This window comes from Nilaparvata lugens, chromosome 3 (assembly GCF_014356525.2).
Source record: "Nilaparvata lugens isolate BPH chromosome 3, ASM1435652v1, whole genome shotgun sequence".
NCBI lineage: Eukaryota > Metazoa > Arthropoda > Insecta > Hemiptera > Delphacidae > Nilaparvata > Nilaparvata lugens.
The window spans coordinates 51,628,832-51,643,247 of NC_052506.1; the positions used below are offsets into that span (position 1 = coordinate 51,628,832).

The 14,416-nt window shown below is 35.4% G+C and overlaps 1 protein-coding gene across 11 annotated transcripts in view; it reads left to right on the forward strand.

The window, feature by feature from the left end:
- Positions 1 to 14,416, forward strand: part of LOC111051278 (mitogen-activated protein kinase kinase kinase kinase 3) — a 61,830-nt gene that overhangs the window by 1,997 nt on the left and 45,417 nt on the right. For all 11 annotated transcript variants that reach the window (XM_022337754.2, XM_022337799.2, XM_022337769.2 and 8 more), the window contains exons 3-11: positions 1,359 to 1,514; positions 2,394 to 2,497; positions 2,798 to 2,926; positions 3,459 to 3,640; positions 4,865 to 4,946; positions 5,550 to 5,657; positions 6,859 to 6,928; positions 7,168 to 7,268; positions 13,797 to 13,888. In XM_022337754.2, coding sequence (XP_022193446.2) covers positions 1,359 to 1,514; positions 2,394 to 2,497; positions 2,798 to 2,926; positions 3,459 to 3,640; positions 4,865 to 4,946; positions 5,550 to 5,657; positions 6,859 to 6,928; positions 7,168 to 7,268; positions 13,797 to 13,888 — 1,024 coding nt within the window. The remainder of the gene's footprint in view (positions 1 to 1,358; positions 1,515 to 2,393; positions 2,498 to 2,797; positions 2,927 to 3,458; positions 3,641 to 4,864; positions 4,947 to 5,549; positions 5,658 to 6,858; positions 6,929 to 7,167; positions 7,269 to 13,796; positions 13,889 to 14,416) is intronic.

Genomic DNA, 14,416 nt, shown 5'->3' on the forward strand with positions numbered 1-14,416 from the left:
TATAATTGGTCAATCATCTTCCTAAAGCTGATTTTCAACTTGGATCCTTTTACTCTCTGATGCTCGGTTTCGCCAACCTTGGTCAAGGCATTTGAACATGGTTAAAATCTATCCGATGATCAAATCAGCAATATTTCGTTCCACCAACATCAGTTACGTTTGACCACGGTCAAACCAATGGTTAAGTTTGACTGCGCGCCGAACGGGCGATCAAATTATTTGAACACGGTCAAAATTCTGGTTCGATCAATTTCCTTGCTTGTTTTTGGGTTATGTTTTTAACACAATTAAAAATTTCAAAGTTTTCAGTGCGATTGAATTTAGTTGTAGTATGTTATTTATTAGGTTCTTTCTCGGACTCTTTTAATTAGTAAATTATTAGACTATAGTATAGAAAATAAAGGAAGGCTTTGAAAAAGATTGGCTTTACTCCTCTATGACACAGTGGGCCTATATTATTAATCAATCCTTAGATCAACCTTGCTGCTTCAATGTTTCTCATTAGAATTGTAATGTTCTTTTGTTTATAAAAAATTGTCAAAATTGATGGTGATTTCTAAATCTCTTTGTACTGTACTCAATTCATATTTGAAATATTATTATAGATGTGTGACTATACAGAACGCCTGTGCCAGGCGCGTATATGAGAAGGGGGCCAAGGGGGCCCGCCCCCAAATAATGAATATGAAGAAAAATCAGTACAGTAATTACAGAAAAAAGTACAGTAATCTGAATTTTTGACAGCCTGACGGTAAAGTAAAAAGGGCATTCAGCGCAAATCACCCTCTGAATATGAGCAGCAAAACTGATATCAAGTATCATGGGGTGTTACTATATTTACTATATTACAGCATTTAATTTGGATTTTCATTACCATTTGAATAATTGCAATATCTCAGTAATTTCCATCCATCAAAATCAGATGTAGCCAATAGCAAGCCAGTAAACATGTTGGCCAACTTCAGAAAAGTACAGCTACAAGAGTTGACCATGTTCAGATTTGACCGACGGAGTTTTGATCAATCCCGAGGTTAATGAAACTGTTGTATGTTTGAACGAGTGATCAAATTTTGACTATGGTCTAATTGACCATGGCTAGGCTATATTTGATCAAGGTTGGTGAAACTGGGCATTAATCACACAAATGCATTGCAATTTTTTATTGATGTATTTTCTCTTACAGTGGTTTGGATTATAAGGCATTTTGAGGAACGCACAACAATTGGAAACTTTTCAAACAAAGGAACTTTGGCTCTTCTTTGTTTATATTTATCTACTGTTTTTTATCTATTGTTTATATCACCAGACTTACTAGACTCTATGCTGGATAATCTCATACTTTACCATTTGTCTTCCAGGAGATGATTTCGCGATTATTCAACAAGAAATTCTTATGATGAAAGATTGCCAACATACCAATATTATTGCGTACTATGGCAGCTATTTGAGGCGAGATAAATTGTGGATTTGCATGGAATATTGTGGCGGTGGCTCTCTACAGGATATATATCACAGTGAGTTTTCAAATTGTCCAAATATGATTATGTAACTCCATTTTTTGACATTCAGAATCTGTCAATGAACAATATTACAAATCAATGAATTCAGGGCTACTTTCTTGTATTTATAAAATAGAATTATAGTACCCTTTAAAATTAATAAAATATTAAAAAACAATAATACAAATTGTAACGTAACTATAAAAAATTGTTACGTTACAATTTGTATTCTTGTTTTTAAATATTTCATTAATTTTAAAGGGTACTTTAATTCTATTTTATAAATTTCAAATCAAATTTAATTAGAAAAACCAATTTCAAGAGTACCGTATTAAACAAGACAAAAAACTTTGAATCTTCCTACAAGACTATCATCTGCTTGTAGGGGAAAAGTTGTTTTTTGAACAGAATATTTCACATAGAACAAAGTGAAGGATCATATGAAATGAAAAAATGAACAAGCTATACATTTTATTTATTACTAGCAGGTAACCCGTGCTTCGCAAGGGTCTATTTTAAAACGTGACGTAATGAAATATAGAAGAATTAATGAAAATAGGCCTATAAGAATCCTCGGTTGATTAAGAATATTTCTAAGCAGCATTTTAAGTAAATCAGTCCAGTAGTTCAGATTTCAAAATATTTCCCGCAATCAAAGGAAAGGTTAAAAAACAATCGTTCAATTTTTGTGTTCATGATTAAACATTTCTTAATTGATTATTTAATGATTGATTGCTCCGAATAATCGTGTATTTACTCAGCAATATCTTATCAAAATTTGGTTATAAATCTCAGTTGTCAATTTTTCACTAGGTAGCTTGTAATTTCACATCTACCTCTTATTTGCTTGTAGAATATACAATAATTGATTCTAATGTAGAATTCTTTGTATAGTTACAGGTCCTTTGACTGAGGTCCAAATCGCTTACATGAGTAAAGAAACGCTCCATGGATTGGCTTATCTACATAGTATGGGAAAGATGCACAGGGATATCAAGGTAAACATCAACATAAGCTTGACAATTATTCCTTTTTCATAGTTACAACCTAATCGTACGAAGTTGTTGTTTAATACTTCATGTTTTATTAATTTCTTGGTTTTCAATAATCCTTATTTTAATAATATTGCTATTAATCATTCCTTGTTGGTATAATAAGTATTTACTTGTATAAGTTTGTATTTTCAAGTTATGTTCTAACAAATTTCATGTCTTGATGAGGCTTTCAAACTTTCTTAAATCCACTATTGCAAAGTTTTACATCTTATGTCATGTGATTGATTATCTTTAATTTCGCAGGGCGCCAATATACTTTTGACTGAAAATGGTGATGTAAAATTAGCTGACTTTGGTGTATCTGCTCAAATAACAGCAACAATCAACAAAAGGAAGTCATTCATTGGCACGCCGTATTGGATGGCACCTGAGGTAATAATAAAATCAAAATATCTTTTTTATACATAAGTTTTCTTTGTACACATGTCAACAACCTTATTCAAAAGTTATATGGCTATATTTTCAGTTTTCTTGCTTGTATGTAGTTCCTCCACATATCCCAGGACATTCTATTGCAGAAATAAATGTTACAATGAATGAAATAGATACTGTCTATTTCACAAATTATTTAAGAATGCCATCTATAGAAACCATGTGCAGAATTAACAATCTTCACTCCATTCATTCTTCGAATTATGAAGAAGATCCTGATATTTCTGAAACAAAAGAGGCGAGTCGACGTTGCCTAATAGTCTGGAGCGTCGCAAGTTCAGACTGGTGTCTCCGGCTTCTCCGGTCATGGATTCGATAATCATTCCGTCAGACATTCATCTGTATCTTCCCTTATACCACTACACACAAGTAGTTGGCTTTTGTGGGCATTAGCAAAAAGAGCAAACTTCTTATCAATGTTTTATTAGGTTTGAAGGTTTGCTTTAATACGTTTGACTTTTCATTTGTTTAGGTGGCAGCAGTGGAACGGAAAGGTGGTTACAACCAGTTGTGCGATATTTGGGCGGTTGGCATCACTGCCATTGAGTTGGCAGAACTGCAGCCGCCCATGTTCGACCTTCATCCGATGCGCGCTCTCTTCCTCATGTCAAAGAGTGGCTTCAAGCCTCCCACGCTCAAGGATAGGGATAAATGGTCAGTTCACCATATATTACCTCTTCAAAAGTTCATAGTTTTTATGAGTGAAGATCATATGTAATGAATTCGGTGTATGAAAATAACCGGTTGAAAACTTTAAATTCGAGATTGAAGCAGTTTTCAGCATAAGCCTGCTGTATGATTCATATTTGTAATGTTTATTATTGGAAATAAATTAATAAAAGAACTGAATTGTTCATGAAACTGTATTAGAATACCTCTACATATGAAAAATCTAAACAGCATAATTTGCTCATTGTTATCAACAATGTTCTTCTACCTTTCTCCATGCATGATGTTATAGTGAAGCCTATATCACAGAATACAATACAGAATGAAAAGTCGGCCAGTATACCTACGCGAAAATCCGCCATCTTGAAAGAAAGTGAAGCATTGTAATAGAAAGATGGGAGGTTCGGATCACTTTACTGATCCGGGTCAATCGGTCTCGTTCACTGCCGCGAACCAATCAAAATACCCGGATAGCAGTAATTTTAATTTCTAACAAGATGGCGCAGTCACGTGATGTGGTCTTGGTGCACTCAAGTTTTTGCGTCTTGTAAAATGCATTGTTTGTATTGATACTTTCCATTATGTATGTATTCTGTGCCTATACATACAGCCAAGTCATTAGTTACAGCCAACTCTCAGTCAACCGGGATTTTCAATCGAGGTGAGAAAATGTAATTTGATCGATTGATTGAAAATAAGATCTTATTCCCCCCCCCTTTTTTCTCCCTTTGTTCCTTCATACTTTTACACTATAGTTTCGTAGACTCATACTAGAGTATATTTACCATGTTTTTTGTTTGAAAAACTGAGTGATATAATCTTGAAATTGATTATATGCCTAATGGTTTTATAGTTTGCTACACTTCCTAAATTTAATGTTTAGCCTTTTGCAGATTATCTGCGATCGATTTCTTACTACCCTAACCCTAAAGCTCAACATTATTGTGACGATTGGGAATTGAGAGTAATGCAATCTCCCACTTAGCTGACACTGTATGGCTCAGCCCATTCTTTGGAAAACTTTCATTCTTTACCAAAATATGCAGTCTAAAATTTTGCATGTGATTTCAAGTTGAATGCAATCAAATATTTATAAATAAATTTTCTAAATAATATTCATGATGTAGTGTAAGGTACTAATCCCAACTTTTTCAGTCGATGTTTCTATTGCATAGGCAGAATGAGTTAATCCTTTTTTTCGTTTTATAGGAGTCCGACATTCCACAATTTTGTAAAAACAGCTTTAACAAAAAATCCAAAGAAGAGGCCGACAGCTGATAAACTTCTCCTGGTGAGTTTTAGTTTTATTAAGAAGTAATGTCTTCAGAAGTATAAGGCCCTGTTTCTCGGAGACTTATTAAATTCAATAGATTATGAAATCTGAAGGTTTAATGGTCCATTAGATTCAAGAAATGTCCTAGAAACTTTTGTTTGAAATAAATGTTTTTGAAAATAACACAAAGCTTTTAAATTCCATTTGTCCATTGTTCATTGTTGGAATGCTAAAATTATATGATCTTTTCTGGTGATCTATTACATACAGCTAGACTATATTTTTCAATTTTCAACAAAAGTATTCTATTACAATGATTAAGAGCCGTTAGCACAGTCAAAACTTGAACTGAATTGAATGAACAGATGTTTAAACAAACGAGACTTGATATGGATTCAATCTAGTTTTAACTGAAATCCCGTTTAAACTGGTACTGTGCAAATGGCACTAAGAGGTATAATGGTTCCCAGTTCATGGTCGAACGGTGTCTAAAAATCGTTTCAACATCACGCTTAAGATTAATCAACTAACAGTTTTATCTACTGAATGATCAATCAGATTCTTATTCAGATTTTCAATTTGATTAGAGATAAATCTATATCTTGTTTTGTCTTTTTGCAGCATCCATTCCTTCAATGCGATATGAACAAGAGGGTTGCATTGGAACTACTTCAGAAAGTCAGCAATCCTTCCCATTCCTTTGTGGAACTTGAGCCTGATGACGACGGTGTAAGTTGATATTTTAATTACTTGTAAACTTGATTAATACATTCTGAATATGTCTTTCTCTTCTTCTCTTATTGTATAACTTGTAGGTATTTTGATGAAAAATTGATAATAATTAGAGAAAGCAAATACATAATGAATTATTGCATTTATAAATACATACCATTTATCTCTTCTCTTGTCTCATTATCTCAAACTTTATCAAGCCTTTTGCAGACCATGGCGACGGTGACCATTTCAACCATTAAACCAAGGGACAAAAATTGTCACACGGTGACAGTTGTCGCACAAGGTTTTGTAAACAGATGTAAAATAGAAACAATAATTGGCCGTGCAGAGCTATTATTGAATTGTTCTCCAACCCAAACAAAAATAAATCCAATTATCTTATTGCACCTTATTTCTTAGATTTCTCTAAACTGTTATCACTATAGATTTATTGATTTAATATTAATAGAGTATTTCTACTATTGTATTTTTTCGTTAGGGCTATTCTTTAGTAGAAATAAAAAATAAGAATCCAACTACCATTTTTTAAAATAGTTTACTTACGACATGTTTCGGCCATGATGAATAATTACATATTGATTTTCAATTACTTGATACTGCTGGCATCATGGCCGAAACATGTCGTCAGTAAACAATTCAAAAAAGGGTACTTAGATTTTTATCTTCTATTTCTATTTCTACTATATATTACTTGGGTTACATCACTGTACTACATTATTATTATTATTATTGACGTTAGTTACATCTATGTCTATGCCATTATTTATTGACGTCATCCATTATTTAGGAAACTGTGTTTTTCTACCCATTACTTATTTGTATCTTCTTCTAGTTGAGTCCAATTACTATAAGTTATTTCATTCGAATAATTATAACATTCATATTTTTTTGTAGCATTCGAAATTATTTCCAGGTGACACCGAATGAATGAAAAATAATTGAAATCTTCATACAGATAATAAAAATATTCTGACTAAAATGGAGATGAAGCTTAGAACAAAAGCAAGTACATTAAAAAAAGGGTTCTAAGAACCTTTCCAAGTTCGTTTGTACAGATGTGATAAGCGACATACGTCTACTCTCTGAATTTAACGTTTTTCTGGAGTTACAGCAATACTATCTCCTTTTGAAATATATGGGAATAGAATAGCCTTGGCCAATATTTCTCAATTCGATTTTAATGGTTTGCTTACAGGCTGTTCCCAACGTTCCGCAAAGAATAGCATCCAGGTTAACGGCAAGGGGTGTGCCCAGACAGATTCCAGGTAATCACTTGAAAAACGTATACTAAATTCATGTACATTATCCATATTGAAATATAAATATCATAATTCAATATAAATAGTGCTAATTCTAATGAATTTACTAATTTTGTTGAGTTTTTAATGTGTGAAATTCTCTATTCTATTGCTTTGAATTATTTTTAGCGTGAAGTTCTATTACTGTTCTGAAATATAATATGTTTGTTCGATCCAATAAATAGCTTACATAAATATTTGTTCAGGTGACGGGGACCAGGGCAGCCCGGTTGAAGGGAGTCAATTTACTGACGCTACGCGAGCTTGGGATATAATGGACATGAACCGCATTATGAATAACATTGAAGTAAGTGCAGTACACTACATCAAACATAACATCATACATCTTATTTCAAAACTGATTTCCGATTAATGATCATATCGGTAATTTTCAAATATTTCTTCTAACAATGATTTATTGATTTTTCCCAAACTCAATATCAGTCATAATATATCTCTGGGAAATGATGATAATGTTCAAAATGAGATACGGTAATCATTATTTTATTTTTTGTGCTAGTTGATCTATCGACTGAGATTGCTGGGAATATAATATTTATGTCGCTGTAAAAGAATTCAGCATTAATCAAATTATGTGACATTTCTGTTTTTATCCATTAGATAAATATACGATATGCTATTCTAATTTATCGTTTAACGGCAAAGTTTTACTATAAGAATATTTCTATCCGATTCTACAGTTTTGCAGTCGGCATAAGAAGCTACCTACAGCCTACAAACGACTAACTAAAAGACTTGCATGAGTCTCGCTTTCTCAGAGGATTTAGAATTCCTGACGAAGAAAATTTGAAACTAATTTCTGTTTCTGCTTTATAATAATCATAATTCATTAAATAATCATAATATATTGTTCAATACAATGATTATGGTTCAATAATAATATTATCAAGTTAATTCTGAAGATTTTAAAAATCATGATTCAAGATTGATTTTGAATTTTTAATCTGATTGAATTGATATTGATTTATTTATAAAATAGAATTATAGTACCCTTTTTTGAAATTAATAAAATAATAGATTAAAAAACTACAATTATTTTATTAATTTCAAAAAAGGGTACTATAATTCTATTTTATGAATACTGTTATGAATTACTGTATGTATATGAATTCTATGAATAAGACAATTCTTCAATCCAGAATTTCTGTCTGATCAAGGAAAACAATAACGAAGGTCCAGCATGACAATTCTTCTTGTGATGATAATCAATCAACATCGATACGAAAGCGTCGGATTTTGGTAATATCATCTGATGACAAGTCTCAAATTCCAGTCCAGCATGAGACAAACGACCGCCGACGCGAATCACACCTTTATCAATGAATGGAGACAGGCGACGTAGGCGCATAGAACAATCCTCTCCCTTCTCTAATTGCACAAATTCAGATGAAAAATGTATCTTCTGTACCACTTTACATAGACACCTCTCAGCAACATCGAAATCTGATTCTTCTGATTGGGGTAAGATTTGCAAGAATTTGAGAACAAGAATTACAATTCTCAAAAGACGACCATAATCCGAACAACGACCAATCAATGAATATACTGCATTGCTGTTACAATCAGGAGATTTTGTGACTGTCAACACTGACGGTTTTTTCGCCTCCGGTGGATCCACTATCTCTTCCATTTGAGTTCGGACTGGCCAATCGGATTCGTCCTCTGCTATCCATGATGGACCTGAGAGCCACAACGGAAAGTTCACAAGCTCAACTGGTGATAAACCTCTAGACAAACAGTCAGCGGGATTTTCAATTCCGGCAACATGCATCCACTCCTGTATACAGGAATCCTGTATTTTTGCGACGCGATTACCAACAAAAGTTTGCCATTTCGCGGATGGAGCATTAATCCAACACAAGGTGACTGTAGAATCAGAGAGTGCGACAATACGAGACACATGACAACGTTCACTAATAATAGTGACTACTGAATTCATGAGTTCTGCCAACAAGAGTGCCGCACACAACTCCAAACGAGGTATTGAAACAACTTTAGATGGTGCTACCTTGGACTTTGAACACAATAATACAACTCTTGGCTCCTCGCTCTCCTTCTGCGACTTCACATAGATAACTGCACCATAACCAGACAATGATGCGTCACAAAAACCAATCAAACTGATGTGAGAATTCTGAAACAAACCAACGTGACGTGGAACAGCAAATTTCAACAATAGAGGCAACTCTTTTTGACAATTCTCCCAAAGATTGCAGATAGACTCAGGCGGCTTCTCGTCCCAATCCACTCCTAGTTTCCACAGTTTCTGGACAAGACATTTTAGAAATAATGTAAACGGTGACAAGAGACCAAGTGGATCATAGATACGAGCCATCACTGACAGAATAGAACGCTTAGTAGCGACGACCTCACCACTCTTGACGGAAAACTGAAACAGATCAGTACTAGGTTGCCAATTCAATCCCAAGATAGCCAAGGAGTTGTCTGCTTCGAAATCCTTGTACGAAAACGATTTCTCTTCCTCCGAGAATTTCTCCAACATTGATGGTGAATTTGAAGTCCATTTTGTGAGCGAGAAACCTCCTCCCTCAAACAGCTGCTTGGACTGACGATACAGCTCCGCGGCCTCTGACTCTGTGGTGACAGATGTGACTAAGTCGTCCATGAACATGTCTCTTGGTATTCTCGCCTTGGCTGCTGGAAAACGATTTCCATCCTCCTCTACAAGCTGGTGGACGGTGCGAAGCGCCAAATATGGAGAGCTTGAAACACCAAAAACAACACAATTGAGCTGATAAATTTCGATCGGATCCTCCGGCGAAAATCTCCACAATACACGCTGATAACGACGGCAGGAATCCTCCACTAATATCTGTCGATACATTTGTTTAATGTCGGCAGTTAGTGCGATTGGGAACAAACGAAAATTAATTAACAAAACAAAAATGTCAGTCTGCAATTTGGGACCAGCATGAAGAACCTGGTTCAATGACAAACCCGATGATGTTCTGGAACCAGCATCAAATACAATTCGGATGGGCGTGGTAGTGCTGCTTGCTTTCACGATGGCGTGATGCGGTATGTAGTAACCACCTCGGTCTGTCTGATCTGCTACAAACGACATGTGACCCTGACGTAGGTAATCGATCAATATTTCATGATATGAAATACGAGTATTGCTGTCAAGCTCTAGTCGTCTCTCCAAAGCCAGCAGTCTGCGTTCGGCGACAGCATACGAATCTCCCAAGCTGCTGGGCGGCTCCGCAAATGACAAGGCAACAACAAAACGACCAGAATTCACACGATGTACAGACTTCCGAAAATTTACCTCACACTCCAACTCTTCCGGTTTCAGTTGACAGCTTGGTGCAGGGCACGATTCCAACTCCCAAAAACGTTCCACAAAACTATCCAACGATGGACTTTTAACGAATGGACTACAGATGGCTGTAAAACAATTCGACACATTCGTTGTTGAAGTGAGAATCGGCGCTCTCCCCATCAGAATGTGACCAAAGACACTATTAACAGTCATCAATTCGTGCGATTCACCTGTACTAGGACTCCCACGTAGCAAGTGAGGAACTAACTCCGCACCAATGATGCCATCTATTCTACTAGGAAGGTAGAATTTGTCGTCAGCCAGTGTAAGATTTTCAAGATGATGAAGTTTGGATCTGTCGATTTCACAAGAAGGCAACTTGTCGATGACTTTATCTACCACTGTGGCATCCATCGAAAACTTGACGGTAGGATCCAACTTCGACTGAATCGACACACAAGTACGACCTCGAACTTCACTAGTACCACCACCAAACGCCGACACAATTTGGCTGTAACAAAATGACACTGACTCCCGGTGTCAATCAAGAAACGAACATCACAAAGCTGATCATTACAATCTCGAACATGTGCAGTGACGGTCGACAACACAACGGTCGAATTTTCTACATCGTTGGATGTAGAACAACAACTAATAGGTGATGTGCCACCTGCCTTGGAGTTCGACGAGGACGCAACACCTTCATTGGAACTTGATCTGGAAAAGTGCAATAAAGAATGATGAGATTCTCGACATTGAGCACACTGAGTTTTACTACGACAATCTCTACTCAAATGATCCACATCAAGACAACGAAAACAACAAAACTTTCCTTTAATCAAACAATAACGATCCCAAGGAGTCATTTTCAAGAAACTAGCACAATCTACTAACCGATGACCCGGTTTTGAGCACTTCAGACAATTGGGCTTTTTACTAGATGCATCGTCAGATGAATCATTAGATTGAACCACAAACACCTTTGATTTATTATCCTTTTTGTGCCTCATATTAAACGATTCAGTCTGTTTCTCATCAGAAGGAAGAGTCTTAATTTGCTTTTCAATGAACTTGACATAATCGGTATAAGTTGGCATAGCCTTGTCACGGACGGCCGATTCAAAATTTCTACGAGAACTTGGATCCAGCAATCTCAAGCCATGATAGAGGAATATCGAGTCTGACAAATCAGTGAGTCGCAATCTCTTCACTGCATTGATTGAACTGCAAAACCCATCCAAAATCGCAATACAACCTGCCTTTGATTCTGATTTTATTGGACGAAATTCAAAAATTTGTTTGAAATAGGCATCGACTTGCGCCCGTGGATCGTTATAGCGGGTCAATAATGCCTGCCAAATTATTTGATAATTATTAGCCAATGGTGGCAAATGATGACAAATATTTGCTGCTTGTCCAGTAAGTCTACTTACAAGATATTGGACCTTCTGCTGATCGTTCAAACTCTTGTTGTCATGTACCAATGCCTTAAATAGTTCATAAAACACCGACCATTGAGTCTGGTTCCCATCAAATTTCGGAAGGTCGATTTTGGGCAGTACCGACTCGGACACGACCGGCTGTGCACTAGCTGCTGAAGCTGCCGAAGATTGAGCAATAGCATCAGTCGCCTCTCTCTGTTTGAGAGTGTTAGCCGCTACTTCAATATACTGAAACAGATCTAGATGTGAGTCGTTGAATGCTACAACATGGTCTTTATTCAACTCAAGTTCCAACTCATTAACCACTAATTCTGTCTTTTCATAATCCGAAATGGTCTGAGACACCCGAGGATACAAGATTAAAAATTGCTCAGCAACTTTTGGATCAGAGACATTTTTAGACAGTTCATAAATTCTTTGCAATCTGGCATACAATTGTTCCAGTTTAGCGCGATGCACCCTGATTTGTTTCTGTAATTTTTCCTTCATCTTGAACTCATACACAAAACAATTCAGCCCTGACAATACAAAACAACAAAAAAAAAAAAAAAAACAAGAATGAGTTCAAAATTAAATGGAAGGAAGAATCACGACTAGTAAGTTATCAAAGTTAAACTTTGATTATCAATTCACAAGATAAGTTACTGCTGAAGACAAAACTATATGATTAGATAATGTTCTTCCAACAACTCACAAACAAACGATAACTTGTTGAATTGAACAAACAAAATCATGCTGTGATTAACCTTCACTAACATGTATAACAAAATGGACAATACAAATTCCAACAAACAAATTCCCGAAAAAGAGCACAATGAGCCTAGTTTCAGGAAAATTACAATTTTAACTGAAATAAATTTAATTTCAGACAAATACAAATTGACAAGAAACCTTGCTCTTCAAACAAGGCTACAACAAACTTAAGTTGAGCATGGATCAGACCATTCTCAACATGCCAACATTGGACAAATACGAAACTGCTCAAGTCCAATGTGTGTGAATTAATCAATAAATTACAAATTTAAATTCATTCCGGCCTGGCAGGATCAAAAATGTTCTGAACAAAGCTCAGGCTAGAGCTACCAGAGGACTGTAATTTACTATTCGAATAATCAAATACAAACAAGGGGCAAAATTTAATCTTCAATTTGAGCCAGGTTATTTGTACAGTTAAACTCTGCATTAATGAACAATAAAAAAGAGCAAAAACTCACCTGATTTAATCCAATTTTGTCTACTTGCCCTTTTAAGCCTTTATTAGGTGTTTTGGTCAGGTTCAGGGTGGGATGAAAATCTGGGAATAAGACAGGTCTGGCTTCCGGGCTGTCTTTTCGTTGATTCTGTGTTCAACTTGCAGGCTATGTTCGAACAAAGCTCAAACTGATTCTTTATAAATTCAAATCTGATTCAAATTAATTCAATTCAACACTATTTACGCTGTTATATTCATAATTCACACACACTACACTCAAACAATTATCTACAAGAAATTTCCGATCAAAATTACATGACAAAAATACAAACTCGGTCTTCACAACAAGACAACGGGCTGACAAACAAGACAAACTGAACGACTCACAAAAACATCCAGAATGCCAAGCAAGCAGGACGGTTTGCGCCGGCGCAAACACAAGCCTGCTATTCGCAGAACCAGTCTGGCATTTTGGCGCTACAGTTCGAATGCTCTGGCCAAACCAAATACATTCTATTTATTTATGTTTAGTTTGTACCATTCAAATGCTCATGATATAAATATTATAAGTTGATGAATAATACTTACTGTTGGATAGACACTTCCAGACCTATTACGCTTTTCCAATGCTATTTAGAGGGGAAAATGATGGACTAATATTAATTTTCAATTGTATTTCTAATAGTTAAATCTTAGCGGATGCATTTTATTACGAAGACCTGTTCTTTTCAGTATTTTCAACTCATGATCGTCCTTATGAAGCTACGTTATTGTACAACTTCAACTATTGTTTTCCACTTGAAGTTCTATTGCATAGGATGCTCTGTTTACTTCCAAGATTCATGTCTTCATATTGGTGATTCCTGTTATTAACATGGTTTTATATATTTTTTGCAGCACGTGCATAATTGTGATAATAGTAGTAGTAGTAGTAACAACGAGTGGAAAGAAAATCTCTTCGAAGGAGAAATAACCAATGCTGATGAAAAGTAAGTACACAGTTGCTTCAAATTTAGTAATGGAGAAGTGAAGCGCGTAAGTAACTGGGTTTAAAATAAGTGTTTTTTTTTTGTTCCGCTACATTATTTCCGTAAAGCTATTGGTTGAAAATTTGTAAATTTGACCGATTAGGGGATTGTACAGTACTCCTGCCATTATATTTTCAATGTTGGTCGATGTCATGATTAGGCTTCAAGGTTTTTGATGCCATTAAAAATGCTTCCTATCAATCTGAATACTCTTCTACACAAAAATGTATTGCAGTTATCGGAATCGAACTGTGAAGTCAGGACAATTTTCTATCATTGGTGAATCGATTTTTCAATCAGACGATGTTTACTTATTATTCTATATTAATCTATTTGTCTTCTTTATGTTTTTTTATCTAAAGTTTTGGTGTGGCTGTAAATGTTGGTCATTGGAAACAGTTGCTTTAACTGAATTATTTATGCGCCTTCAATAGTTCTACTGTATGGTGTATTTGCTATCCCCCATGATTTACAGGATTAATAGAGAAA